The sequence below is a fragment of the Eptesicus fuscus genome, chromosome 17, assembly GCF_027574615.1.
Source record: "Eptesicus fuscus isolate TK198812 chromosome 17, DD_ASM_mEF_20220401, whole genome shotgun sequence".
Lineage (NCBI taxonomy): Eukaryota > Metazoa > Chordata > Mammalia > Chiroptera > Vespertilionidae > Eptesicus > Eptesicus fuscus.
The window spans coordinates 5,787,231-5,814,107 of record NC_072489.1 but is presented as its reverse complement, the minus strand read 5'-3'; the positions used below and the strand labels follow the sequence as shown (position 1 = coordinate 5,814,107).

Here is a 26,877-nt window from a genome sequence, read left to right as displayed (position 1 = left end):
CCTCAACCTGGTGACCAGAATGGAACCTGCCAGGTTGGTGTACAGGACGATGCTCCAACCGAGCCACACTGGCCAGGGCCACCCTATGCCTTTTCATTGGAGCATTTAATCCATTTACATTTAAAGTAATTACCAATAGGTATGTAGTTACTGCATTTTATTCTTTTTTATTTTTACAGTTCTTCTTTGTTTATTCTTGGTCTTTACATAGGTATGTGTTCCTCTATGATTTGCTTTTATTATTCACCATTGTTTTTAATTTATCCATGTCATGCATGGAACCATTATTCCATTAGTTTCTCTGTTGTGAACTATCCCATAGAATTCAATTACAATATATGGCACATATATTTACATATACCACAATATATCCAGTCGAGTGTACTCATTTGAGTTGTTTCTAGAATTTTGACATTACCAACAAGACTACTATGAATATCCCTCTTACATAACTTATTCACATTTCACTTTATAATGTATTTTATATAATAACTTTATTAATACAGAAATATCCACTTTCTTCAGGTTAGTATTTTACTGGTGTATCTTTCAATCCTTTACCTTCAACATTTGCTGTCCTTACATTTTAGATTAGGTCTCTTGTAAAAAAAAGTATTTCATATGAACTTTTTTTTAAAGCAATCTATCAGTTGTATTTCAATTAAAGAGATTTATGCATTTTACCTTATTGGAATTACTGATATATTTCTATTCATTTTCACTATCTTACTTTGAGTTTTCTAATTATCCTGCTTTAACTGCCTGCCTCCTTTATGTATTAATTTAGATAGATGGAAGAAGATGAGGCACTTCTATCATCTAGAAATTATATAACTACTAGAGGCCAGGTGCATGAAAATTCATGCACTGGAGGGGGGTCCCTCAGCCCGGCCTGCCCCCTCTCACAGTCCGGGAGCCCTAAGGGGCAGGAGGCAACCTGGTGATCAGGGGAAGGCGATGCCCCATCACATCTCTGCTGCTGCCACTGCCAGCAGCGCAAGCCTTGGCTGGCCCTGGTTACCTGAGCCTCGGGCAGCCCTGGACAGGTGAACAGCTGCCATCCAAGGCTTGCCTGTGCCTTGGGCCGGCACTGGGTGACTGGGTAGCTGAGGGAACTGGGGGACTCCAGAGGCAGGCGCACAGAGCAGCCACATGCCTGCTACCCCGGCGGGGCTGAAGGGACTGGGTGCTGCCTTCTTGTGGCTGTGAGCGCTGCCATCTATGAGGGCGTGGCAGTCAATTAGCATATTCCCTCCTTATTGGCTGTGGGTGCCACCATCTTTGTGATGGCATGAGTGTCAATTAGCATATTCCCTCTTTATTAAATAGGATTTCTAACCCTAACCCTAACCTCTTCATGAATAATACTAAGAGCCTTAGCACTCTCATTACACACAATTCTACCTTGAATTATATGTCATTGTTACCAGGATTTTAAATAGATTTTTTTCAAACTTTCACATATTATTGTTTTATTAGTTTTATTAAGTAAATATTTTTTTAGATTCACCCACAAATGTGCCATTTTGATAACTATTCCACATTGTATCATCAACTTCCTTTAAAGATTATTTGTCTTCTAAGATATATCCTTCAGAAATTCCTTTGGCAAGAATTTTTTGTTGGGAAATTCAAGTTTTGTTTTTCTCTAAATGTCTTTATTTTGTCCTCATCCTTGAAAAATAAATTTAATTTTAGGTAGAGATTGTTATTTCTCTCAGCACTGTGAAGATAATATTCTACTGTCTTACGGTTTCTATTATTGTTAAAAAGTCAATTGTCATGCCCAGATCTTGGTTTCTATTGATGTGACAAGTTCAAGTGTAATGTCCAATAAAAGGAACCAGGGCTCGCTGAAGAAATGGCTGCTCTAGACAATTTGGCTCAGTGGATAGAGGGCCCGTCTGTGGAACAAAGGGTCCCAAGTTCGATTTTGGTCAAGGGCACGTACCTTGATTGCAGGCTCCTCCGCAGCCCAGGCCCTGGTCGGGGCACTTGCAGGAGGCAACCAATCGATGTTTCTCTCACATGGATGTTTCTCTCTGTCTTTCCATCTCTCTTCCACTTTCTCTAAAAATTCAATGGAAAAATATCCTTGGGTGAAGATTAACAAAACAAAACAAAACAAAAAAAAATGGCTGATTCTAAGACTGGGGAAGAAATACACAAGATGATCCTAAATCACCTTGTAGTGCCACAAAGTAAGTGGGAAAACAAAACAAAATAACCACAAACATGGTGGTTCAGTGGCTTGGGGAACAAATATTTATCTCTGAGCATTGTACTGAGGTACCAGATTTTTTTTCTCCTTTCCCCTTTGCCTCAAGCAAGATGCTTTTGGGACAAAATCTGCTATACTACCTGTTCTTGAAGAATTATATATTGTCATCTCAGGCCTCTTTTTATTTCCATTATATTAATACAAGTTGAAACAGACATTGAAAATCTATTTTTAAAAACCTTTACCCAGAATTTGTGTGTTCTGTTTTAGGAAATGTTTCTACCATATGGTCAGAATCAGAAGTCTGTTTGATTCTACTTTTGAAGACATTACACTTGAACTTGTCACATCAATAACACATATATTTAGGTAGTGGTAATAGTAACATGACAGTAATGTTTTCCAATAATGACACAACTATATACTAGTTATAGGTTAAACTGTGTTCCCCAAAAGTCCCTGTATTGAAGTCCTAATCCTCAGTTCCTCACCATGTGACCTTAGGTGGGGATAGGGTCTTTATAGATATAATGAAGTTAAAATGATGTCAGTAGGGAGGGCCCTAGTCCAATATGACTGGTGTCCTTATAAAAGGGGGGAAATTTGGAGACAGACACACACATACACAGGGAGATAATCATGTGAGAAAACTGGGATAATGCTTCTGGAAGCAAAATAACAAGAAAGGCTGACAGCAAACCACCAGAAGCTAGGCAACGGCATGGTACAGATGTTCTCTAGGAGCTCTCAGAAGGAACCAATAATGCCAACACCTTGATCTTGGACTTCTAGCCTCTAGAACTGTGGAATAATACATTTCTGCTCATTAAGCCACTCAGTTTGTGGTACCTTGCTTTGGCAGCTCTAGTAAATTAATACAATACGAAAAATAGTGAATTTTATAATATGTAAATTAAAAATGGAGAAAAAGAGTTTGCTAAACTTCTGAAACATGTTTAGTATTATTAGTCAGAATATTGGGAATGTGTATAAAATACAGAAGTGATCAAATCTATTTAATCCTATATATTTCTGTGGTTACAGAGCCCGTGACCATTATAATTTTTAAATGATTAAAAAATATTTTTGGTTAAACAAACACTTAGAATTTAATAACAATAAAATTCAACTTAAAAACTTGTAGGTTAGTCTGGCTGGTGTGGTTCAATGGTTCAATGGTTGAGCGTGGACCCATAAATCAGGAAGTCACGGTTCAATTCCTGGTCAGGGCACATGCATGGGTTGCGGGCTCAATTCCCAGTGGGGGCGTGCAGGAGGCAGCCAATCAATGATTCTTTCTCATCATTGATGTCCCTATCCCTCTCTCCTTCTCCCTTTCTCTCTTTAAAATTAATTTTTTACAACGTGTAAGTTATAACTATAACACAATTCTTGAAAGGAAATTTTAAGTCATAGGTTATTACAGTAAAAAGTTGAGATTTCCAGTTTCAATTACAACATGTGAAGAGCTTATATGTTGCCACCATCCTTACAAAAAGAAAAAAAGTGCATGTACCTGGGTTGCAGGTTTGATCCTCGGCCCAGTTGAGGTGCATGTAGGAGGCAACCAATCAATGTGTCTCTCTCACATCTCTCTCTTCCTCTCCCTTCCTCCCTCCCACTCTCTCTAAAAGTCAATGGGGGGGGGGGGGGCAATGGTAAGATATGTACACATATAATACCTTAATAAAAAAAATTGGAAAAAAAATAGAAAGGATGTTGTACACTGCAGAAAAAAAAAAAATAAAAGCCAATGGAAAAAATATCCTCAGGTTTAACAACAACAAAAAAAGAATCCCTTGGGGCCACTGTCTTAGGGAGCTTCCATACTTTTGATACTTTTATCTCTAGAAAAACTATCCAGTTATCACTGTGAAGAGTCAATAAAGATGGCCTTGTAGCTCAGGCAGAGTGAGGGGAAACATCCTATAATAAAGAGCTAATATGTAAATGGTCATCACGCCCTTACGCCACCACTCCGTAACAGCTCAGACACTCAACACTGGGGATAGAGGAATGGGGACCAGCCAGGCACAAATGAGCTCATGAGAGAGGAATGGGGGCCAGCCAGGCACAAATGAGCTCATGAGAGAGGAATGGAGACCAGCCAGGCACAAATGAGCTCACAAGAGAGGAATGGGGACCAGCCAGGCTGCGGCCCGGGAGAGGGACAAGCCACCTGCCCCATGGTCCCGGATGCCTGCAGCTGTGGCCCGGGCGAAGCCACCCACCCACAGTCCCCTGCGGCTGCAGCCGGCCCGGGCGAAGCCAACCCAGGTCCTGGGTGCCTGCAGCCAACCAGAGGGAAGGAAGCCCAGGTCCCGGGTGCCTGCGAATGGCTGGAAGAAAAAATCCTGAGTCCCAGGTGTGGGACGAGGCAGAGGAGGTTAGGGGCGATCAGGCCAGCAGGGGAACAGTTAGGGGCAATCAGGCCAGTAGGGGAGCAGTTAGGGTGATCAGGCTGGTAGGGGAGCAGTTAGGGATGATCAGGCAGGCAGGCAGAGGTGGTTAGGGGTGATCAGTCAGGCAGGTAGAGGGGTTAGGGGCAATCAGGCAAGCAGTTAGGAGCCAGTGGTCCCGGATTGCGAGAGGCAGTCGGACATCCCCCAAGGGGTCCCAGAGTGGAGAGGTTGCAGGCCAGGCTGAGGGACCCCCCTGCCCCCGTGCACGAATTTTGTGCACAGGGCCTCTAGTCCTATATAATAAAAGGCTAATATGCAAATCAACCGAACAGTGAAACAACCAGTCGCTATGACATGCACTGACCACCAGGGGGCAGACGCTCAATGCAGGAGCTGCCCCTGGTGGTCAGTGAGCTCCCACAAGGGGAGCGTCGCTCAGCCAGAAGTGCTCACGGCTGCGGCAGCAGTAAGGATGTCCGATTGATGGCTCCCAGACTGAGAGGATGCAGGCCAGGCTGAGGGACCCCTCCCACCCCCTGCTCCCCAAGTGCATGAATCTCGTGCACTGGGCCTCTAGTAAACATTATAAAAAGCCCTGAGCATTCTCTATATCAAAGGCCTATTGACTTTATCAGAGTCTTATCCCACCTGGGGGAAGGATAGTTCACAGAGTGCAAACCCCTCTAGTTTTCCTATCATAAGTAATTACAGGATGGGGGAAGGGGAGAAGCTAAGGAACACTTTAAAGGTCACAGCCCTGCAACACAGAACCACCAAAAGACTGAGATTTAACCAGATTATAGATGTTTTTTTCCCTCAGTACTTTACCACCACACTAACAAGGCTCTAGTATAATAGCGATTACAGGTGAAAAAACTACAAGACACAGACTCTTTCTAAGGAGGAGTTCTTAGGGAAACCCAAAAACAACATGGAAGACAAAACAAGGAAACCAGAGGAATTTGAAATCTCTTGCACTTATAGCTAAACAAACATTAAACATAGCCCATCTCCCTAGACACCTGAATATAAAAGGCCCATTTACCTCAGTAACTATTATCTGATATATCACATCCAACATTAAACAAAAAAAATTACAAAGCATGTTAAAAGACAAGAAAAATATACAGTCTGAAGAGACAAAATAAACATCAGTACCTGATTCAGATATAACAGAAATTTTGGAATTATCAGACAGGGAAATTAAAATAACTATGATTGATATGTTAGGAATTTTAGCAGAAAAGTAGATGACATGCAAAAACAGATGGGTAATGAAAGCAGAGGGATTGAAACTATAAGAAAGATAGAAGTAGATGCTAGAAATAAAAAAAAAAAAACACAAATAAATATTGCCTTTGACGGGTTCACTCATCAGTAGATGGGATATGGCAAGGAAAGAATCAGTGAGTTTAAATAAATGTCAATACAAACTTTCCCAAACTAAAATGTAAAGAGAAAAAAGAATGAAAACAAAAACAGAGCATCCAAGAACTGTGGGAAAAATTCAAAAAGTGCAATTGGAATACTAGAAAAAAGATAAAATGAAACAGAAGAAATATTTTAAGTAATAGTGGCCCAGAATATTCCAAAATTAATAAGATACACCAAAGCAGATCGACAAGAGCTCAGAAACCATCAAATAGGATAAAATTTATAAATCTACAGGACCAACCAGGTTCCCCACCTCCCCGCCTCCACCTTCCCTCACCACCAGCACACCACCACCGCATGGTTCCTCCTCCCCCACCCCCGCTGCCTTCCCGCCTCCCCGCCTCCTCCCTCTCTTGCTCCCTCAGTGCCCCACTGCTGCCACTGGCAGCCCACCATGTTACGCACCGCCCCCTGGTGGTCAGTGCACGTCATAGCGAGCGATCAAACTCCCGGTCTCATGGTCGAACTCCTGATGGGACACTTTGCATATTAGCCTTTTACATATATATAGACAAGTAGCCCTGCACACAAATCCATGTGCCAGTAGGTGGCTGCCACCCTCCTGTAGCTCTCTGCCCACTGTCCTGCCCTCCTATAGCTCCCCCTAGCCCCCCCATAGCTTGCTGCCCTGACCCCTCCTGTAGCTCTCCGCCGCCTGCTTGCTTGCTGCCCTGCCCCCTCCTGTAGCTCTCTGCCGCCCACTTGTAGTTCACCCTCCTGCAGATCCTTGATCCAGTTGTTATGCAATCGGTCATTACGCCTCAGGGTGTAACGGATAATTAGCATATTCCTCTCTTATTATGTAAGATAGCCCTAGCCAGGGTGGCGCAGTTGGTTGGGTGTTGCCCTGTGCACCAAAAGGTTGCCAGTTGATTCCCAGTCAGGGCACATGTTGAGTTGTAAGCTCAATCCCCAATGGGAGAGTGTGCAGGAGGGATGTTTCCTTCTCACATCAATGAATGTTTCTCTCTCTCTCTCTCTCTCTCTCTCTCTCTCTCTCTCTCTCTCTCCCTAAAAAGCAATAAAAATATTTTTTTAAAAATAAATTACCCTGCGTGGCTCAGTGGTTGAGCACTGATCTATGAACCAGGAGGTTATGCTTCAATTCCCACACCTGGGTTGCGGGCTCAATCCTTAGTGAGGAGCATGCAGGAGGCAGCCGATGTTTCTCTCTCTCCCTCTCCCTTCCTCTCTGAAATCAATAGAAATATATTTAAAAATAAAAATAAAACATAAATTATATTATCTATATATATAAAAGCCTAAGCGACCATCTGACCATTTGACCATCCGACCGGTAGCTATGACGCACACTGACCACCAGGGGCAGACACTCAATGCAGGAGCTGCCAAGCTGTGGTGACTTGGCAGCTGAGATTCTCAGGTGACACACCCAGAACCAGAGAGGAGGGAGCCCGATTCCAGGGTGCATCACCCGAGAACCGCCCTCTCACAATCCAGGACCCCTCGGGGTATATCAGAGAGCTGGTTTTGGCCCTATCCCCACAGACCAGGCTGAGGAACCCCACCAGTGCACAAATCCATGCACCGGACTCTAGTAATAAATAAGAGAGTATAATATTGTCATAGGTAAAGCTAAACAAAGTGATCAAAAGAGCAGTGTAAAAAAAAATGTTATACATGACAGATATGAAATTACTTTAGTGAGGAAAGACTAGACTAATTCAATAACTGGTTGTAGCCTCCTAAAGATCAGAATGACTGTCACTGTCCATGGGCTGCAAGAAGTTACAAGAAAGCATGGAGAATAAGAAGAAAGGAAGTTTGGAGGGGTATGAGGATGAGGAATGGAAACAGGAATTGTGATCAACTGACCACTAGTGGTAGGTGCTATGGACTGAACTGTGTCCCTCCCAAATTTATATGTTGAAACCCTAACTCCCAATTATGATAGTATTTGAAGATAGCCTTTGGGAGATAACTGGGTTTAGATGAAGTCATGAGGGTGAGGACCTCATGGTGGAATCAGTGCCCTTTAGGAAGAGATGCCGGAGTGCTCTCTTTTCCTCCCTCTCCCTCTACCTGTCTCCCAGGTGAGGACACAATGAGAAGGTGGCCGTCTACAGGTCAGGAAAGCCCTCACCTGAACCTGACCATGACAGCCCAAGCAGACTAAGACAATAGGCATTTTTATATATTACCTCATTTAATTTCCCAATAACTGCATTCCTAATTATATAACCTAGGACTCAACTGTCTAATAACTACAAAGCCATTTGTTTTACCCTGCCATTGCCCCCTCCTACAGAGGATAAGAAGTTAGTTACTCAGAAGATCAGATACCAGGATTCTTGATTTACAAATCAAATATTCCAACCCTCCTCATCCTTCTACAATTTTTAACTTAAACAGTGCTGAAAGGCAATGACAGTTATTACCTTTACAAGCAAATTCCAGCTGACTTGAAAAGCAAAAATCCATTTAGTGTTATATGGAGGAATTTAACATCCTAGTCAAAACTGGATTTTAACAACTATAACAAAAATACCATTTATTTCAGGAATCTGTAAAGTATAAAGAAGAAGACTCTAATTTTACATAAAGTAATTTATGATACTTTACACAAATATACAAACCACAAAAGAGATATTGTACAATATTCAGTAACCCTGCTATAATGAGAAAACTTCAAATATGTGTAAGTATAAGCCAAAAACTCTTCTCAGAAAAGTACATTAAAAAAAAAAAAGTAATGGCTCTTTTATACACCAATAATGAATTCTCAGAAAGAGAAACTAAACAAATAATCCCATTTACCATTGCAACAAAAAAATTAACATACTTAGAAATAAACTTAACCAAAGAAGCAAAAGACCTGTACTTGGCAAACTATAGGACGCTGAAAAAAGAGATAGAAGAAGCTATAAATAAGTGGAAGAATATACCGTATTCATGGATTGGTAGAATCAACATCATTAAAATGCCCATATTACCCAAGGCAATCTACAGATTTAATGCAATCCCTATTAAAATACCAATGGCATATTTCACAGAGCTAGAGCAAATACTCCAAAAATTTATATGGAATCAAAAAAGACCCCAAATAGCTGCAGCAATTTAGAGGAAAAAAACCCACAAAGTTGGAGGAATCCAATACCAGATTTCAAGTTATATTACAAAGCCACTGTAATCAAAACAGCTTGGTATTGGCACAAGAACAGGCATATAGATCAATGGAATAGAACAGAGAACCCAGAAATCGACCCAAGCCATTACGTTCAATTAATATTTGACAAAGGAGGCAAGAGCATACAATGGAGTCAAAACAGTCTCTTTAATAAATGGTGTTGGGAAAATTGGACAGATACATGCAAAAAAAATGAAACTAGACCACCAATTTACACCATACACAAGAATAAACTCAAAATGGATAAAAGACTTAAATGTAAGCTGTGAAACCATCAAAATCCTAGAAGAAACCATTGGCAGCAAAATCTCAGACATCTCTCATAGCAATATGTTTACAGATTCACCTCCTTGGACAAAGGAAACTAAGGAGAAAATAAACAAACGGAACTACATCAAAATAAAAAGCTTCTGCACAGCAAAAGAAACCATCAACAAAACAAGAGAGCCCACTGTAAGGGAGAACATATTTGGCAATGATACATTTGATATAGGTTTAATATCCAAAATATATATGGAACTCATACAACTTAACAAAAGGAAGACAGACAATCCAATTAAAAAATGGACAAAGAATCTAAATAGACACTTCTCCAAAGAGAACATACAGATGGCCAAGGGACATATGAAAAAATGCTCAAAGTCACTCATCATCAGAGAGATGCTAATTAAAACGACAATGAGGTATCACCTCACACCTGTCAGAATGGTTATCATCAACAAATCAACAAATGACAAGTGCTGGCGAGGATGTGGAGAAAAGGGAACCCTAGTACACTGCTGGTGGGAATGCAGACTGGTGCAGCCACTGTGGAGAACAGTATGGAGTTTCCTCAAGAAATTAAATATGGAACTGCCATTTGACTCAGTGATCCCACTTCTAGGAATATATCCTAAGAAACCAGAAGCACCAATCAGAAAGAATGTATGCACCCCTATGTTCATAGCAGCACAATCTGCAATAGCTAACATCTAGAAACAACTCAAGTGCCCATCAGTAGATGGTGGATAAAAGAGATGTGGTACATTTACACCATGGAATACTATGCAGCAGTAAAAAAGAAGACTCTCTTACCCTTTAAGACAGCCTGGAGGGACCTGGAGAGTATGATGCTAAGTGAAACAAGTCATTCAGAGAAAGACAAGTATCACATGATCACACTCATATGTGGAATCTAAGTAACAAAATAAACTGATGGACAGAGTGGATCCAGAGACTTACTTAGAAGCATGGAACAGAGTGCAGAATCTCAGAGGGAAGGTGTGGGAGGGTGGGTGGTTGGGAGGTAATCAACCAAAGACCTTGTATGCATATATGCACAGCCCATGAACACAGATAATAGGGTGCTGAAAGCCTGGGGTAAGAGGGGTGTGGGGGGGGTGGACTGGAAGGGGTCAATGGGGGAAAAAAGGGGGTATATGTAATACTTTCCACAATAAAGAATTTTAAAAATAAATAAATTTTTTTGAAGTATTCTCAAAGGAAACTCAATTACTATGTCCCATTAAAAGTAACTGTAAGCTCCCACTGCATGGGAGAACATATTTGCCGATGTTATCTCCGATCAGGGTATAACCTCCAAAATTTACAGGGAACTCATACAACTTAACAAAAGGAAGATAAACAATCCAATCAAAAAATGGGCAACTGACCTAAAATAGACACTTTTCAAAAGAAGACATGCAGAAGGCCAAGAGACACATGAAAACATGCTCAATGTCACTAATCATCCGAGAGATGCAAATCAAAACTATAATGAGATACCATCTCACACCTGTCAGAATGGCTATCATCAACAAATCAGCAAATGACAAGTGCTGGGGAGGATGCGGAGAAAAAGGAACCCTCGTGCACTGTGGTGGGAATGCAGCCACTGTGGAAAACAGTATGGAGTTTGCTCAAAAAATTAAAAATGGAACTGTCATTTGACCCAGTAATCCCACTTCTAGGAATATGTCCCAAGAAATCAGAAACACCAATCAGAAAGGATATATGCACCCCTATATTCTTAGCAGCACAATTTACAACAGCTAAAATTTGGAAACAGCCTAAGTGCCCATCAGCAGATGAGTGGATTGAAAAACTGTGGTACATCTACACAATGGAATACTATGCTGCTGTAAAAAAGAAGGACCTTTTACCATTTGCAACAGCATGGATGAATCTGGAGAGCATTATGCTATGTGAAATAAGCCAGTCTGAGAAAGATAAATATCATATGATCTCACTCATTTGTGGAATATAATGAACAACATAAAATGATGAACAAAAACAGATCCAGAGACAAAGAAACACCAAATGGACCATCAAACCTCAGAGGGAAGGCAGGGGAGGGAAGGGGGAGAGGGGTAAGAGATCAACCAAAGGACTTACATGCATGCATATTTAGCATAACCAACGGATATGCACTCTGGGGCGGTGGGGGCTTGTCCGGGGGGTGGGAGTGGCCAGGGAGAGGTCGATGGGGGGAAAAAGGAGACATATGTAATACTTTAAACAATAAAAAACGAAATAAAAAAGTAACTGTAAGGTAGTTATGGCAGAATTTGCATGTCATCATAACCTGTTGAAAAACTATTTTTAAAATATTACTTCACACCATTAACATGATACCATGGATTTGCTTCAAAAAACTCTGGGTAGAAGGAGACTGAGGTGGAGGGATGCAGAAATGGTATAAGATAGCTCATGAGTTGATAACTGTTGAAGTTGAGTAAGAGCTATATGGGAGTTCATTATCCTATACTTTCTAATTCCATGTATGTTTGACATTTTCTCTGTAAGGAAAGTTAAAGTTATTTATACACTCTTGATGAACAAATATAATCCTCATATTCTAAAAATTAAAGAAAGGAAAAAAAAGAAAGATGAGTACCTTCCAATCTTTGAATTTTTGCTTTCACAGAAATAACAGCTTCCAATGGTGAAACTCTCAGTTCAAAACATGTTCCAGTCAATGTTTCAATGAAGAGCTCCATGGTATAGAAAAGAAGTTTGTAGTAAAATGGTCCCACATTATCTTCATTGAAGAATGGAGGATCTTTTCTGTTATCCATTACTTTGACTTTGCTAAATCCTTTGGAATATGTAGTAGGCAACTATATTCCAGTTCTAGCCAAATCAGCTTTGAACATTGGTAATATATATCATTGTTCATGTTTTGAGTTTAGTACCTAAAAAACAAGAATTGTTTAAGAAGCCTATCTGAAAATCTCATTCCTCCATAAACATTTTCTGAACAACTATAGCTCAATCTTCCACACCCCAGAATTCATTTTAGTGCTTAATTTGTCTAATCCTAAACTCCTCACCTTTGCCTCTGAAATCACTCCCTGCTCCATTAGACTATAAGATCATTTTTAAAAGGTATATTTGCAATAATTTTCTGTGTCTTACTAGAGCTCAGCACAGTTACTTACAAATATTTTCTTATTAATAAGATTTAAACCAACAAACTCAACACATAGGTATACATGTGTAGTACTTAGAAAAATTTATGTATATCCTTTACTAAAATATGTAAATTATGTTTTCTAACCCATACAAAGCATAACTTCATAACCACTATACATTTGAATCACACTAAATAAAAAAAATAGCAATCATCTTAATTGTTTCCTTAAAAATAGGAATCACTAAATAATCAATGAGGATTTGGATTTACAACTTATCTATCAGTATAGCATTGAGATAGTTAATATTGATAATGGACATTAAACATAATCTCTACACACAAACATACAATGACTAATAAATACGAGAGGCAAACATAACCAACAGAAGTAAGTACTAAGATAAATGACCAGTGTATAATTAGAAGAATAGGAATAATCAAATAAATTGCTATTAATCAGCAAAAACTTTGTAAAGGAAGGGGGTCTTGTACTTAAACTAGAGAACAGATGATATACATCTTCCTGGAAAGGTAGGCAGATCTTATAAAAGCTTTCCCTATATATAATTTACATCCCATAGAATTCGCCTAAAGTCTAAAACTTACTAGTTTTTAGTATGTTCACAGAATTGTACAACCATCACCACAATCCTTGTTAGAACATTTTCATCACCTAGGAAAGGAACTCAGTACTCTTTATTTTTTTTTAATATATTTTATTGATTTTTTACAGAGAGGAAAGAAGAGGGATAGAAAGTTAGAAACATCAATCAGCTGCCTCCTGCACACCCCCTACTGGGGACACGCCCAAAACCAAGGTACATGCCCTTGACCGGAATCGAACCTGGGACCACTCAGTCCACAGGCCGATGCTCTATCCACTGAGCCAAACCAGTTTTGGCAACTCAGTACTCTTTAGACATGACTCCCAAATTCTCCTTTCCCTCTCGGCCCTAGGCAAGCGCTAATCTACTTTCTGTCCCTATAATTTTGCCTATTCTGGACATTCATATAAATAGAATAATACATATGTAATCTTTTACACTTAACATATGTTTTCAAAGTTCATCCATGTTTTAGGATGTATCAGTACTTCATTCTTTTTTTTTTTAATTGATGAATAGTTTACCTAATCATCAGTTAATGGGCATTTTGGGTTATGTCTAATTTTTGGCTGTTATGAATAATGCTATGAGAACATTCAATTACAAGTTTTTGTGTGGACATGTTTTCCTTTTTCTTCCATAGATATATCTAAGAGTATATTACTGGGTTATGTGATAACTCCACATTTAGTAATTTGTGGAACTATCAAACTGTTTTCTAAAGTTTTAAAGTTTTGAACCATTTTACATTCCAACTTACAATGAATGAGGGTGCTGATTTCCCTACATCCTTGCCAATACTTTTATTGTATTTTTTATTAAAGCCATACTAGTTGGAATGAAGTAGTATCTCATTGTTGTTGTGACTTGCCTTTCTCTAATAACTGATGCTAAGCATCATTTTATGTGCTTATTGGCTATTTCTATACCTTCTTTACAGAAATGTCTATTCAGAAAGTCTATTCAGATCCTTTGTCCACTTTTAACTGGGTTATCTTTTTGTTATTGAGTTGACTATAATAATTTTGTAGTTACCTCCTACTGCTATATTAGCAGTGAGCTCGTGCTGTGAGAATCTGCTTAAAATACCATGTGATGATCATGTAAGCAGCTCGTCTCTCCAGTAAATTGCATATTGCAATTAAAAGTGATCTTTCAAGGATCTCACATATTTTTCATCATGGTCAGTATAACAAAATAACCTTGAATAACATCATAAGACCCATACAAAGTGCCACTAGTGATTCTAGAAGTGCTTCCAAGAAGTAGAGAAAAGTCATAATACAAGAAAAAAATGAATTGCTGAAGTTGCTCACCATTTCAAGATAAATGAATCCAGTATAAGGACCGTTGGAAAAAAAAAAAAAAAAAAAGGAGGGGGATGAAATTTGTGAACCCGTTGCTGTGGTTACACCATCAGTCACAAAAAACCTTGCACTTTTTGTGAAATACCTTTTGATCTTGTATTGAAAATGTAGCTTTAATGTTGGGGCAAGATAGCTACAAGAAAGACATACCTATAGACTCCATTTGAGACTTAAAGCAAAAGGAAGGTGAAGGATCTAAAACTGGAGAACTTAATGGCAGGAAAGGATGGTTTGATAATTTTAGAAAGAGGTTTGATTTTTAAAATGTCAAGATAACAGAAGGAGTATGCATGCATATAAGCCTAACCAGTAGACACAGACAACAGAGGGGTGAGGGCATGAGTTGGGGGAGGGGGTTTGGGAAGGTAATGGGGGGGGATGAGGACAAATATGTAATACCTTAACCAATAAAGAAATTAAAATGCAAAAAAATAAATAAAATTATACATATTAAAAAAAAAAAAGATAACAGAAGGAGCTTCAGCTAACCAAGAAGCAGCAGACCAGTTCCCAGATGCCACTAAGAAAGTTATTGAGAAGAACAAAAAAGAAAATCATTGAAAAGAACGGGTGTCTACCTCACAAGTTTTAATGCAGACAAAGGTGTCCTATTCTAGGGGGGTGGGAGGAGGGGATGCCAAAAAAAGACATTTATTAGTAGGGATGAAAAACAACCACCAGGATTTAAGAAAGGAAGGGATAAGCTAACTCTACTGTTTTGTGCAAATGCAATAGGGTTTATAATCAGGACTGCCTTATCTATGAAGCTGCTCACCCCTGAGCCTTGAAGGGAAAAGATAAAAACACCAGCTTCCAGTGTTTTGGTTGTACACCAGACGGCCTGGATGAGAACCCTTTTTTCTGGATAGGTTCCATCGATGTTTCCCTAAAGAAAGTACCTTGCCAGTAAGAGACTGCCTTTTAAAGTTCTTTTGATATTGCACACTGACTCTGACCACACAGACTTCCGTAAGTTCAACATCAAAGTGGCCCAGCCAATGTGGCTCAGTGGTTGAACGTCAATCTATGAACCAGGAGATCACAGTTCTATTCCCGGTCCGGGCACATAGCTGGGTTGTGGGCTCAGTTCCTACAGGGGGGAGTGCAGCTGATAGATGATTCTCTCTCATCAAAGACATTTCTATCTCTCTCTCCCTCTCCCTCCCTCTCTGAAGTCAATTAAAAATATTTTTAATATTTTAAAAATAAAAAGACTTTCAACAATGTTTTATGCTTTTTAGAGTACAAGTTTTGAATTTTTTTAAAAGTATTTATTCTGAAGAATTTTATCCTTTTTGAAACTATTGAAATAAAATTTAGTTTCACTTTCAGATTGTTCATTGCTAGTGTATAGAAATAAAATTGCTTTTAATATATTGATTGTGTACACTGTAACTTCCTGAAAACATTTATTAGTTCTAAAGGTATTTTTAGTGGCTTCCTTAGGGTTTTCTATACGCAAGATCATGTGATCTGTAAGTAGAGGTCTTCTTCCCTTCCAATCTGATGGCTATTTCCTTTTCTTACCGAATTGCCCCAACAAGAATCTCCAACACAAAGTTGAAAATAAATGGTGTGATGGTGATGGTAAAATAAATACATTAATTAATTAAAATAAATAAAAATAAAAAAGAAGTTAAGGGGTGAGAGCAGACATTCTTGTCTTATTCCTGATTGTAGGGAGAAAGCATTCAGTCCTTCATCATAAGATATGATTTTAGCTATGGAATTTTCACAGATTACCTTTATCAGGTGTTTAGGTAATTGTTCTTTTTTAATCATGAGGTGTGTTAGGTTTGACAAATGTTTTTCTTTCCAGTCTTCTGAGATGATCATGTAGATTTTGTCTCTTATTCTATAACATAGTGTATTACATTGATGTTGAACAAACCTTGTATTCCTAGGATAAATTCTATGTGTATATGGTGTATAATTCTTTACATACAGAGGTAGGCAAAAGTGATTAATAATAATAAATAATACAATAATAAATAATACAAGAATAAGTTCTGTATTTCACATATACCAACCAATTCCATCTCTGCCCCTCCCACCAGTCTTCACCTGGCTGCTTCTTTTTTTTTTTAATCTTTAACCCTTTGCACTCGCTTGCTTTTTTCTCGATTCCTTTATTCTAATGCTAACCGTGTTGAGTCACACTCGACATCCGAGTGCAAAAGGTTAATGTTGAGTATTACAGATGTCCCCTTTTTTCCCACCATTGCCCCCTTCCACCCAGTTCCCACTCTGCCCTGGCCTTCACCACCCTATTGTCTGTGTCCATAGATAATGCATATCTATACTAATAAAAGCCTTGGGGGCAATCAGGCCAGCAGGGGAGTGGTTAGGGGGTGATCAGGCTGGCAGGCAGAAGCGGTTAGGGGCAATCAGGCAGGCAGACAGGCGAGCGGTTAGGAGCCAGCGGTCCCGGATTGTGAGAGGGATGTCCGACTGCCAGTTTAGGCCCGATCCCACAGGGGTCTAGATTGGAGGGGGTGCAGGCCGGGCTGAGGGACAACCCCCACCCCCACCCCGTGCACGAATTTCATGCACCGGGCCACTAGTATGCATATAAAATCTTTGGTTAATCTCTTCCCACTCTCCCCCACCCCTCTTCCCTCTTAGATTTGTCAGTAGGTTCCATGTTTCCATGGCTCTGATTCTATTTTAGTCATCAGTTTATTTTGTTCATTCGATTTCTTGTTCGTTTAGTTTGATTTTTAGATTGAATTGTTGATAGATAAGTATTTATTGCCATTTTATTGTTCCTATTTTTATGTCTTTCCTCCCCCTCTTCCCCATCCTCCTCCTTCTTTTTCACCTTCTTAAAGAATATCCTTCAACATTTCATGTAATACTGGTTTGGTGGTGATAAATTCCTTTAGCTTTTTCTTATCTGTGAAGCTCTTTATCTGACCTTCAATTCTAAATGAGAGCTTTGCTGGGTAGAGTAATCTTGGTTATAGGTCCTTACTATTTATCACATTGAATATTTCTTGACACTCCCTTCTGGCCTGCAAAGTTTCTGTTGAGAAATCAGCTGACAGTCATATAGGCACTCCTTTATAGGTAACTAACTGCTTTTCCCTTGCTGCTTTTAAGATTCTCTCTTTTCTTTAACCCTTGGCATTTTATTTTATTTTATTTTATTGCCAGGTTGAAATATTTATTTGAAAAATTGGAAACACAGATGCAATGTATTATACAAAGAAAGGTCTTAATACCTTAATAAAAGTATTATTGGAAGGAAACAAAAGCCAGTGGCTACCTGCTCTGGGAAGGTAGGCACTCAGTGAAAAATGAAATTCATTTATAGGAACTATTCTAATGGAAAAGTGGGGAAAAGGTTAAAAACAGAAAAGAAAAACAATCCCAACTCCATCCCTGCAAACCTAAGTGTGAAAGAGTTATAAGTTCGAGAACCCTTGGCATTTTAATTATGATGTGTCTTGGTGTGGGCCTCTTTGGGTTCTGCTTGTGTGGAACTCTCTGTGCTTCCTGGACTTGTAAGTCTAGTTCTTTCACCAGGTGGGGGAAGTTTTCTGTCATTATTTCTTCAAATAGGTTTTCAATATCTTGCTCTCTCTCTCTTCTCCTTCTGGCACCCCCATGATGCAAATGTTGATACGCTTGAAGTTGTCCCAGAGGCTCCTTACACTATCTTCATATTTTTGGATTCTCTTTTCTTTTTGCTCCTCTGATTGGATGTTTTTTGCTTCCTCATATCACACATCTTTGATTTCTCTGAATCCTCTACTCTACTGTTGAATCCCTGTAATTTATTCTTTATTTCAGTTAGTGTGTGTTTAATTTCTGACTGGTCCTTCTTTCATGTCTTTGACGTTCTCATTAAGATCCTTGAAAGTCTAAGTCCCTTAAAACTCTCATTAAGTCCCTGAGGCTCTCATTAAGATCCTTGAATAACCTTACAACCATTGTTTTGAACTCTGTATCCAGTAGTTTTCTTGCTTCCATTTCTTTCATTTGTAACATGTTTCTTTGTCTCCACACTTTGGCTGCTTCCTTATGTTTGTTTCTATGTATTAGGTAGAATTATATTTCCTAGAATAGGTATCCTGTAGGGCCCAGTGGCTCAGCCTCCCCAGTTACCTGAGCTGGGCACTCTAGGTATGCTGCACCCCTGTGTGGGCTGTGTGCACAGTCTTGTTATAGTTGAGCCTTGATTGCTGTTGGCGTCACTGGGAGGAACTGACTGTGAAGACCAGCTGCGTCTATAATGGAAGAGCTGCTGTGCAAGAGACACCCTATAGAGCAGGACTTGCTTCAGTGGGGCTTTGGTACTCACTGAGTCTGTCCCTTGAGTGTGTCACTTGTGGATGTGTAGATATGTAATCTGGTATGTTCTGAAGCTGTCCACCGGGTGCACTGGCTCTGGGGCCTCCTGGGAGGTGCAAAGTCAGCCACTGCCTGGAGCCACTCAGCAGGAGCTACAGAGAGATCTGCAGATGGCTGCTACTTCCTCACTAGGAAGTGCCCAGGTGAGGCTCAGCTGTGAAGCAAGACAGCCTGGTAAATGGGTTTGGGGCACGCTGACTCCAGCTGCTGCTTATTTAAGAGATTTTAGCAAAGTCTGGAGCCTTAGCAAGTACAGTCATTCATATGGAAAAGCAGCTGCAGCTTGGATGGGGCTGCAAACTGAAAGGGGCAGGGTATCAGGAAATCATCAGGGTGGAGCAAACAATGTAGGCTATGCTGATGGAAACTCAGATATGGCTGCCAGTCAGCTCTGGGACAGGAAGGTTCCAGCACAGAAACAATGACCCCTGTTAGCACCCCTGTCTAGGAAAAAGCTGCCCCCGATTCTTGCCTTGATGCCAGGCAGTCCAGTTCCTCCCTGTATGTCCCTGGATTCCCCCAGAGCTGCGCTCAGCGCTGGAGCTCAGGGTAAGCAGGACCTTGTAAGTTCATGCACTGGCCCTTTAAGAGGAACACCTGGGACTCCAGCAGCCTCCATGTCACTCAGCCACAATCCCTGCTGGTTTTTACAGCCTGAGGTTCTGAGGACTTCTCTTCCCAGTTCTTCTCTTCCGGGGGCTGGAGGTCTGGTGTGGGGCTGGGGGACCCCTGCTTCTCACAGAAGGCCTTGAAGATATCCCTTCCAATTAAAAAACTACTACACATGGGTGTCGGACCAGCCCGTCCACACTTCTGCCCCTCCTACCAATCTCAATGTGCTTTCTTCTTTACTTCTCTAGTTGTATGACTTCTATTCAGCCAGATTTCAGGCAGTTCTGAATGATGGTAGTTCTATATTTAGTTGTAATTTTGATGTGGTTGTGGGAGACTGCAAATACCACATTTACCTTCTCAGCCATCTTTACCAGAAGCTTGATCTAATTTTCTCTATATGCCTTTGTCTGATTTTGTTACCAAAGTGATATTGGCCACATAGAATAAGTTGGGAAATATTTCCTAGAGGTGGATAAATGTTTTAACCTGTTCAATCATGTTATCTGAATGCATTATTTGCAAATGCATTATTTGCAAATGAAGTATTCTTCCAATAAATATTTATTGAGATATCAATTATGTACCAACCACTAGGGATACAATGCTGGTATTTCTTAATGGACCTCTTTTTAAAAATTCACATCCCCTTTGGCAACCATAAGCTGTTGTCTATATATATTGTGATATCTATATTTTACATCTTCTTTATCCATTCATTTACTGATGGATGTCTAGGTTGCTTCCATATCTTGCTTATTAGTAATAATGCTGTAAGGACATAGGGGTGCATACATATCTTCTTGAATTAGTATTTTTGTATTCTTTGGATAAATACCCAGAAGTGGAATTGCTGGATCACATGGAGCCTCTATTTTTTATTTTTGAGAAATCTTTGTACTGTTTTCCATAGTGGCTGCACTAATTTACAATCCCACCAAGTATGTATGAGGGTTCCCTTTTCCCCACAAGTTAACCAGCACTTATTTGTTGATTTAATGATAACAGCCATTCTGACAGGTGTGAGATGATATCTCATTGTGCTTTTAATGTCCATTTCCCTGATTAGTGATACTGAGCATCTTTTCATATGTCTGTTGGCCATCTATATGCCCTCTTTGGAGAAATGTCTATTCAGGTCCTCTGCCCATTTTTTAATTGTATTCTTTAGGGTTTTTTTGGTGTTAAGTTGTATGAGTTCCTTATATATTTTTGATGTTACCCCTTATCAGATGTATAAGTTGCAAATATGTTCTCCCATTCAGTAGGTTGACTTTTTGTTTTGTTGATGGTTCCCCTTCCTGTTCAAAAACTTTTTGTTTGATGTAGTCCAGAAGTGAATAAACTTTTAAATGTATTTCAGAATGGGTAAAGCCTCAGAGTGGAAGGATATCAGTAAGGAAGCCTAGGTGAATAAAAAATAAACACTAGGGAAATAAAAGAGTAAAGAAGAAAAATGGGTGATAAATTATTTACTTTTTTTTTTCAAAGAATATGAGAGATCACTGAAGTCACTGCACTTTTCATAGAAATGTATCTAAAAGAGCAGTTATTTTTAAAGGCTGTGGTTTTATTAGCAACTTACATCTCCATCCTATAGGCATTATATCCCATAAGCATCTGCAATATTAACAATTGACAGACATCTGAAATCCAATATATTCAAAACTAATCATCTTTCCTACGAACCTACTTCTTGTCGTACAGTCTCCACCTTGGTAATTATTCATATACGCACTTCATCCCACCCTGTAACACCTCTGGTACCTCTCTCCTCTAACCATTTGCACCTGCAGTTTTGGAACACACAGCTTCTATATAATTCCTCCTGCTTTGCTCTACTCACTGCTATCCACACAATTGGCTACCTGACAATATCTAATCATCTTTCAAGACTCAGCTCAAGTGGCAACTATTCCACAAAGCCTTTTATGCTACTCTCCTTTGCACCTCTATCATATACCTCTATCATATATTGCACCCATTACAATCAATTTCATTTTTTACATGGCTTTCTTATTCTACTAAACTGTACACTACTTACCCAGGACAGTGTTTTGTACATATTGGTACTCACTAAAGTTTGTTCAATGAAAGAGTACATAAATATTCAGTCTTTCAATTGATCCTAGAACAAACCTGTGATATAGGAAATATATTATCCCTGATTTAAAGATGAAGGAATGGTTGGTTATGCTCTGAATATTTGTTGGTTTTCCTTGGGAATCATGTTATGATTCACTCCAAACTAAGTCCACCAAAGTTTATACAACTTATGACATACAAGCACATATAGTGATTTCTGCTATAGTATGAATTTTTATAATACTAACGAAGTATAATTAATTTAAAAAGGAACCTGAATTGCATTGTGCAAACTGCTAATGGTCCTAAATGGATGGCTCACAGGAAGAAAAGTTATTGCTAGCAACACAGCTGTTTTAAGTGCAGTTATATATTTATCAAAATAATGAGTAATAAATATAAGGATACAAAGTACTGTGCTAATAATACTGCTGATGATAGTAGAGAAAGATTATTGCTTTTAAATATAAGCCAAATAAATGGCCTTATCGCTCAGGTTTTATTTCTTATATCTTTAATACTTGAAATGCCTACAAATTTTTTTTACTTTGTATGAAGCTAACCCCTGACCCTTCTTTCTCCTCACTGAAACTTCTTTTTTAATATTTTACATAACATGTGGATTCTTAAGAGCATACTTATCATGATATATTAAATAAGAAATGTACTTTAGAACCAGCAGTAGCTGTTCCCCCAAAGGCAATAGCATTCCTACCTATATGGTAGCAGCTCTAGCAACAGAAGTCAGGGGACAGGAATGCTGAAATGAATGTTACAGAAATAAAGGAATGGGTGACCAGTGCCTGACCAAGGAATTTAGAGACAGGAGATATAAGGAGCACACCACAATACTCTTCCACAGCAACACCCTGAATGTGATAATGAACAAGCCGGGGACGGGAGAAAAGACAGATTTGGAAGTCCACCTACCAGGAGAATCAATCAAGCATGGGCTAAAAGAAAAACAGCAACCTAGCACAGCATTAATTGTGCTGGGACACCCAACATAATTTTGGGCCCTAATCAATGGAGTAAAATCAATATCCAAAAAGAAGCAAGGTTGGTAACTAAATTAAAAACTGAAATGTATGCCTCAAGAAAATAGATATATGTTTCCTCGACAGTAGAAATCACTGTAACAGAGGACAATTTTAGGCCATTAAATCTTGTTAAACTGACTGGAGGACTACAGGATGGCAGAGGGTCAAATAGAAGCTCAACAGGCCAAAGACCCAGCCAGTATTAAAAGCAGGGTCCATGGCAGTTTCTTAAAGTGCTGTGTGGTCATGCTCAACTGAGCCTATTACAGAACCTATGATGTTGGAAAGCAAAGGGCAGTGAAGACTCAAGGGATGGAAAATGATGCAAGAACAAGAAGGTAAAAAATGGAACAGAAAAGGAAGGCAGATAGAGAAAAAAAGTTCTTCCAGAATTTTTACCAATAATTTAAAAAACAGACTTAGCTATTAAGAGTAATGGAATCAGCCCGGCCTGCGTGGTTCAGTGGTTGAGGGTTGACCAATGAACCAGGCGCTCACCTTTCCTGGTCAGGGCACATGCCCAGATTGTGGGCTCCATACCCACTAGGGGGCGTGCAGGAAGCAGCAGATCAATGATTCTCATCATTGCTGTTTCTCTCTCCCTCTCTCTTCCTCTCTGAAATCAATAAAAAGGTATATATATTTTTAAAAGAGTAATAGAATAGAAAAACATTTCTAAATCAATTCCCAAAACATCTCTCATTCCTTCTAAAAAAGATCTTCAAAAAAAATTTTTAGTAAGTTTATATTGATTTTAGCGAGAGAAGAAGGGAGGAGAAAGACAGAAACATCTATGAGGGAAACATTCATCAGCTGCCTCCTGCATGCCCCTACTAGGAATCCAGGCATGTGCCCTGTGACCTCTTGGTGCATGGGTCATGCCCAACCACTGAGCCACACTGGCGGGGCTGAAAAAGTTCTTAGAAATACAACCAAAGAACCCTAGTTGGTTTTGCTCAGTGGGCAGAGCAGCAGCCTGTTCTGGGTTCCATTCCGGTCAAGGGCACACGCCTGGGTTGCAGGCTCGACCACCAGTAGGGGGCATGCAGGAGGCAGCCGATCAATGATTCTCTCTCAACATTGATGTTTCTATTTCTCTCTCCCTATCCCTTCCTCTCTGAAATCAATAAAAATATGTATCTTAAAACAACCAAAGCCAGGTAAGGCAACAATAGCGCCAAATAAGCAATTTCAGTGACTAGGAATCAGCTTTATCCTGTCCTAAAGAATATCAGCCACATAAGAGCAGTTATCTTTTAAACTTTCCTCCAACGTCAAGAGATCCAGATGAGATGCAGTCATTAAAAATGGTGACTATTGATGAGCTGTTTTCACTAACCCCTAAGTTTCCAATACGAGCTACAGCAATCATCTGCCTACACCTCGCACCTGCACCCTACACTCCAGCCTGTAGTCATCTCCCAGCGGCCCTGGGAGTCCTTGGAGCCGCCCGGGAACAGGCACTGAGTCACCTGCGCAGCCCGGCTCCTCCGGGAGTAGCTGGTTCCACAGACGCGGGAGGACAGCGATCGGGCTCCGGTCGGGCTGGCGTCGCGCCCAGCGGGAGGGACAGCGGAGGCTGTGACCTGGCGGAGACGCCCGGCGCCGGTCTCCGGCAGCAGCGCAGGGGCGGCCCCCGCCTGCGCTGCGCCCGGAGGCCGCGCTGCTCTAGGGCCCCCGGCGGCAGCGACGGCAGCGCGGCCGGCTCAGCGGCCCGCGGCCCGGGGCGCCCTCCCCATCCGGCCCGCTCGCCCTCACCGGCTGTCGGGTGCGCTCGCTCGGTCGCCAGCCGCCCGCGCTGGGAGCACCGCCGCCGGCCGCGCCCCGCCCCTTTGTGACACCCACCCAATCGCTCGCCGCCGCTCACGCCGCCCTCCAATCAGGCCTGGCCGCTGGCGCCGGCGGTTGCTGGGGCGCCGGCTTTCTTTGGGTTCGGAGGTGGCCGTCGGTTGGGAGTGGCCCGGATGTTGACCCTTTATTACTAAAGTAGACACCTGCCTAGCGCCCGGGGCGGCCTGGCGACCGCGCACAGGCTGCCGGGAGCGACGCGCTGGCCTCTGGCTGGCCCGGGAGTCCCAGGCCACGGGTGCGGGCCTTTCCAGAGCCCAGCGCTTCCAGCGTCCCTGCCTGCCTTGAATATGCGCATTGCATATTTGCTCCCCTCATAATCCTGCAAAGTTGGTACTGAAAACACTTGACAAGGGATCAAATAAAAGCTAAGAAAGGGAAACAATTTGCTGCATTCAAACAGCTCTGAGTGGAGAGTCAGATTTAAATCTAGATCTCAAAAAGATCCAAACTTGGGTATGGGATGGAGGGGGATCAATGGGGAAAAACACACACAAAGGGGACATCTGTAATACTTCCAACAATAAAGATAAAGTTAAGAAAAAAAATCTAAACCTGTTCCACCATTCTACACTGCTTCCAGATTTTAGCCTTTTCTGTAAAACTAGAGGCCCAGTGCACGAAATTCGTGCCGGGGCGGGGGGGGGAAGGGAGGTGTCCCTCAGCCCAGCCTGCACCCTCTCCAATCTGGGACCCCTCGAGGGATGTTTGACTGCCCATTGCACCATGTGGGATCGGGCCTAAACAGGCAGTTGTACATCCCTCTCACAATCCAGGACTGCTGGCTCCCAACCACTCACCTGCCTGCCAGATCACCCCCTAACCACTCCCCTGCCAGCCTGATCGATGCCTAACTGCTCCCTGGCTGGACCGATTGCCCCTAACTGCCCTCCCTTGCCAGCCTGGTTGCCCCTAACTGCCCTCCCCTGCCAGCCTGGTGCCCCCCCCCCAATTGCCCTCCCCTGCAGGCCTAGGTCTCCCCAGCTGTCCTCCACTGCTGGCCTGGTCCCGCCCCCCCCAACTGCCCCCCACTGCAGGCCTGGTCCCCCCCAAACTGCCCTCCCCTGCAGGACTGGTGCCCCCAACTGCCCTCCCCTGCAGGCCTGCCCCCCCCCCCAACTGCCCTCCCCTGCAGGCCTGGGTCACCCCCAACTGTCCTCCATTGCTGCCCTGGTCACCCCCAACTGACCTCCTCTGTTGGCCTGGTCACCCCTAACTGCCCACAACTGCCCTCCCCTGCAGGTCATCTTGTGGCGACCATCTTGTGTCCACATGGGAGCAGCCATCTTTGACCACATGGGGGAGGCCATCTTGTGTCTTGGAGTGATGGTCAATTTGCATATTACTCTTTTATTAGATAGGACTAGAAGCCCAGTGCACAAATTCGTGCACAGCGGGCGGGGTGTCCCTCAGCCCAGCCTGCACCCTCTCTAATATGGGACCCCTCGAGGGATGTCCAACTGCCTGTTTAGGCCTGATTCCGGGATCGGGTCTAAACGGGCAGTCGGACATCCCTCTCACAATCCAGGACTGCTGGCTCCCAACTACTCGCCTGCCTGCCTTCCTGATTGCCCGTAACCGCTTCTGCCTGCCAGCCTGATCACCCCCTAACCACTCCCCTGCCACCCTGATTGATGCCTAACTGCTCCTCTGCCAGCCTGGTCCCCCAACTGCCCTCCCCTGCAGGCCTGGTCCCCCCCAACTTCTCTCCACTACAGGCCTGGGTCTCCCCCAACTGCCCTTCCCTGCAGGCCCGGTCACCCCCAACTTCCCTCCTCTGCCAGCCTGGTCACCCCTAACTGCCCTCCCCTGCAGGCTTGATTGCCCCCAACTGCCCTCCCCTGCTGGCCATCTTGTGGTGGCCATCTTGTGTCCACATGGGGGCAGGATCTTTGACCACATGGGGGCAGCCATCTTGTGTGCTGGAGTGATGGTCAATCTGCATATTACTCTTTCATTAGATAGGATAGAGGCCTGGTGCATGGGTGGGGGCCAGCTGGTTTGCCCTGAAGGGTGTCCCGGATCAGGGTGGGGGTTCCCTTGGGGTGTGGGGCGGCCTGGGCGAGGGGCCTGTGGTGGTTTGCAGGCCGGCCACACCCTCTGGTGACCCAAGCGGAGGCCCTGGTATCTGGGATTTATTTTCTACAATTGAAACTTTGCAGCCTTCAGTGGAGCCAAGCCTCCTGCTTGCTCCGTGGTGGCAGCCATTTCTGTTGGGATTTATGTATCTTCTATAATTGAAACTTTGTAGCCTGGAGGGGAGGCCAAGGTAGGCCAGGGCTTCAGAAGCTTGGCTTCCTCCATTGCCGGGGGCAACCCTAGCCTCCTGCTCTTTCCAGCTCTGGGGTTGCCGCCCTTTCTGTTT

The 26,877-nt window shown here is 42.0% G+C and overlaps 1 protein-coding gene across 2 annotated transcripts in view; it reads right to left on the bottom strand.

Annotated features, from left to right (window-relative positions):
- ZFAND4 (zinc finger AN1-type containing 4) overlaps positions 1–24,561 on the bottom strand; it is a 118,858-nt gene extending 94,297 nt beyond the window's left edge. The window contains exons 1-2 of one of the 2 annotated variants that reach the window (XM_054729223.1): positions 24,510–24,561; positions 12,081–12,378 (exon numbers count right to left, since the gene is read on the bottom strand). In XM_054729223.1, coding sequence (XP_054585198.1) covers positions 12,081–12,261 — 181 coding nt within the window. In that variant the 5' untranslated portion in view covers positions 12,262–12,378; positions 24,510–24,561. Of the gene's footprint in view, positions 1–12,080; positions 12,379–24,509 lie in introns of those variants that run through there. The other variant, XM_028156868.2, reaches the window with a different exon arrangement.
- Between the last annotated feature and the right edge of the window lie 2,316 nt (positions 24,562–26,877).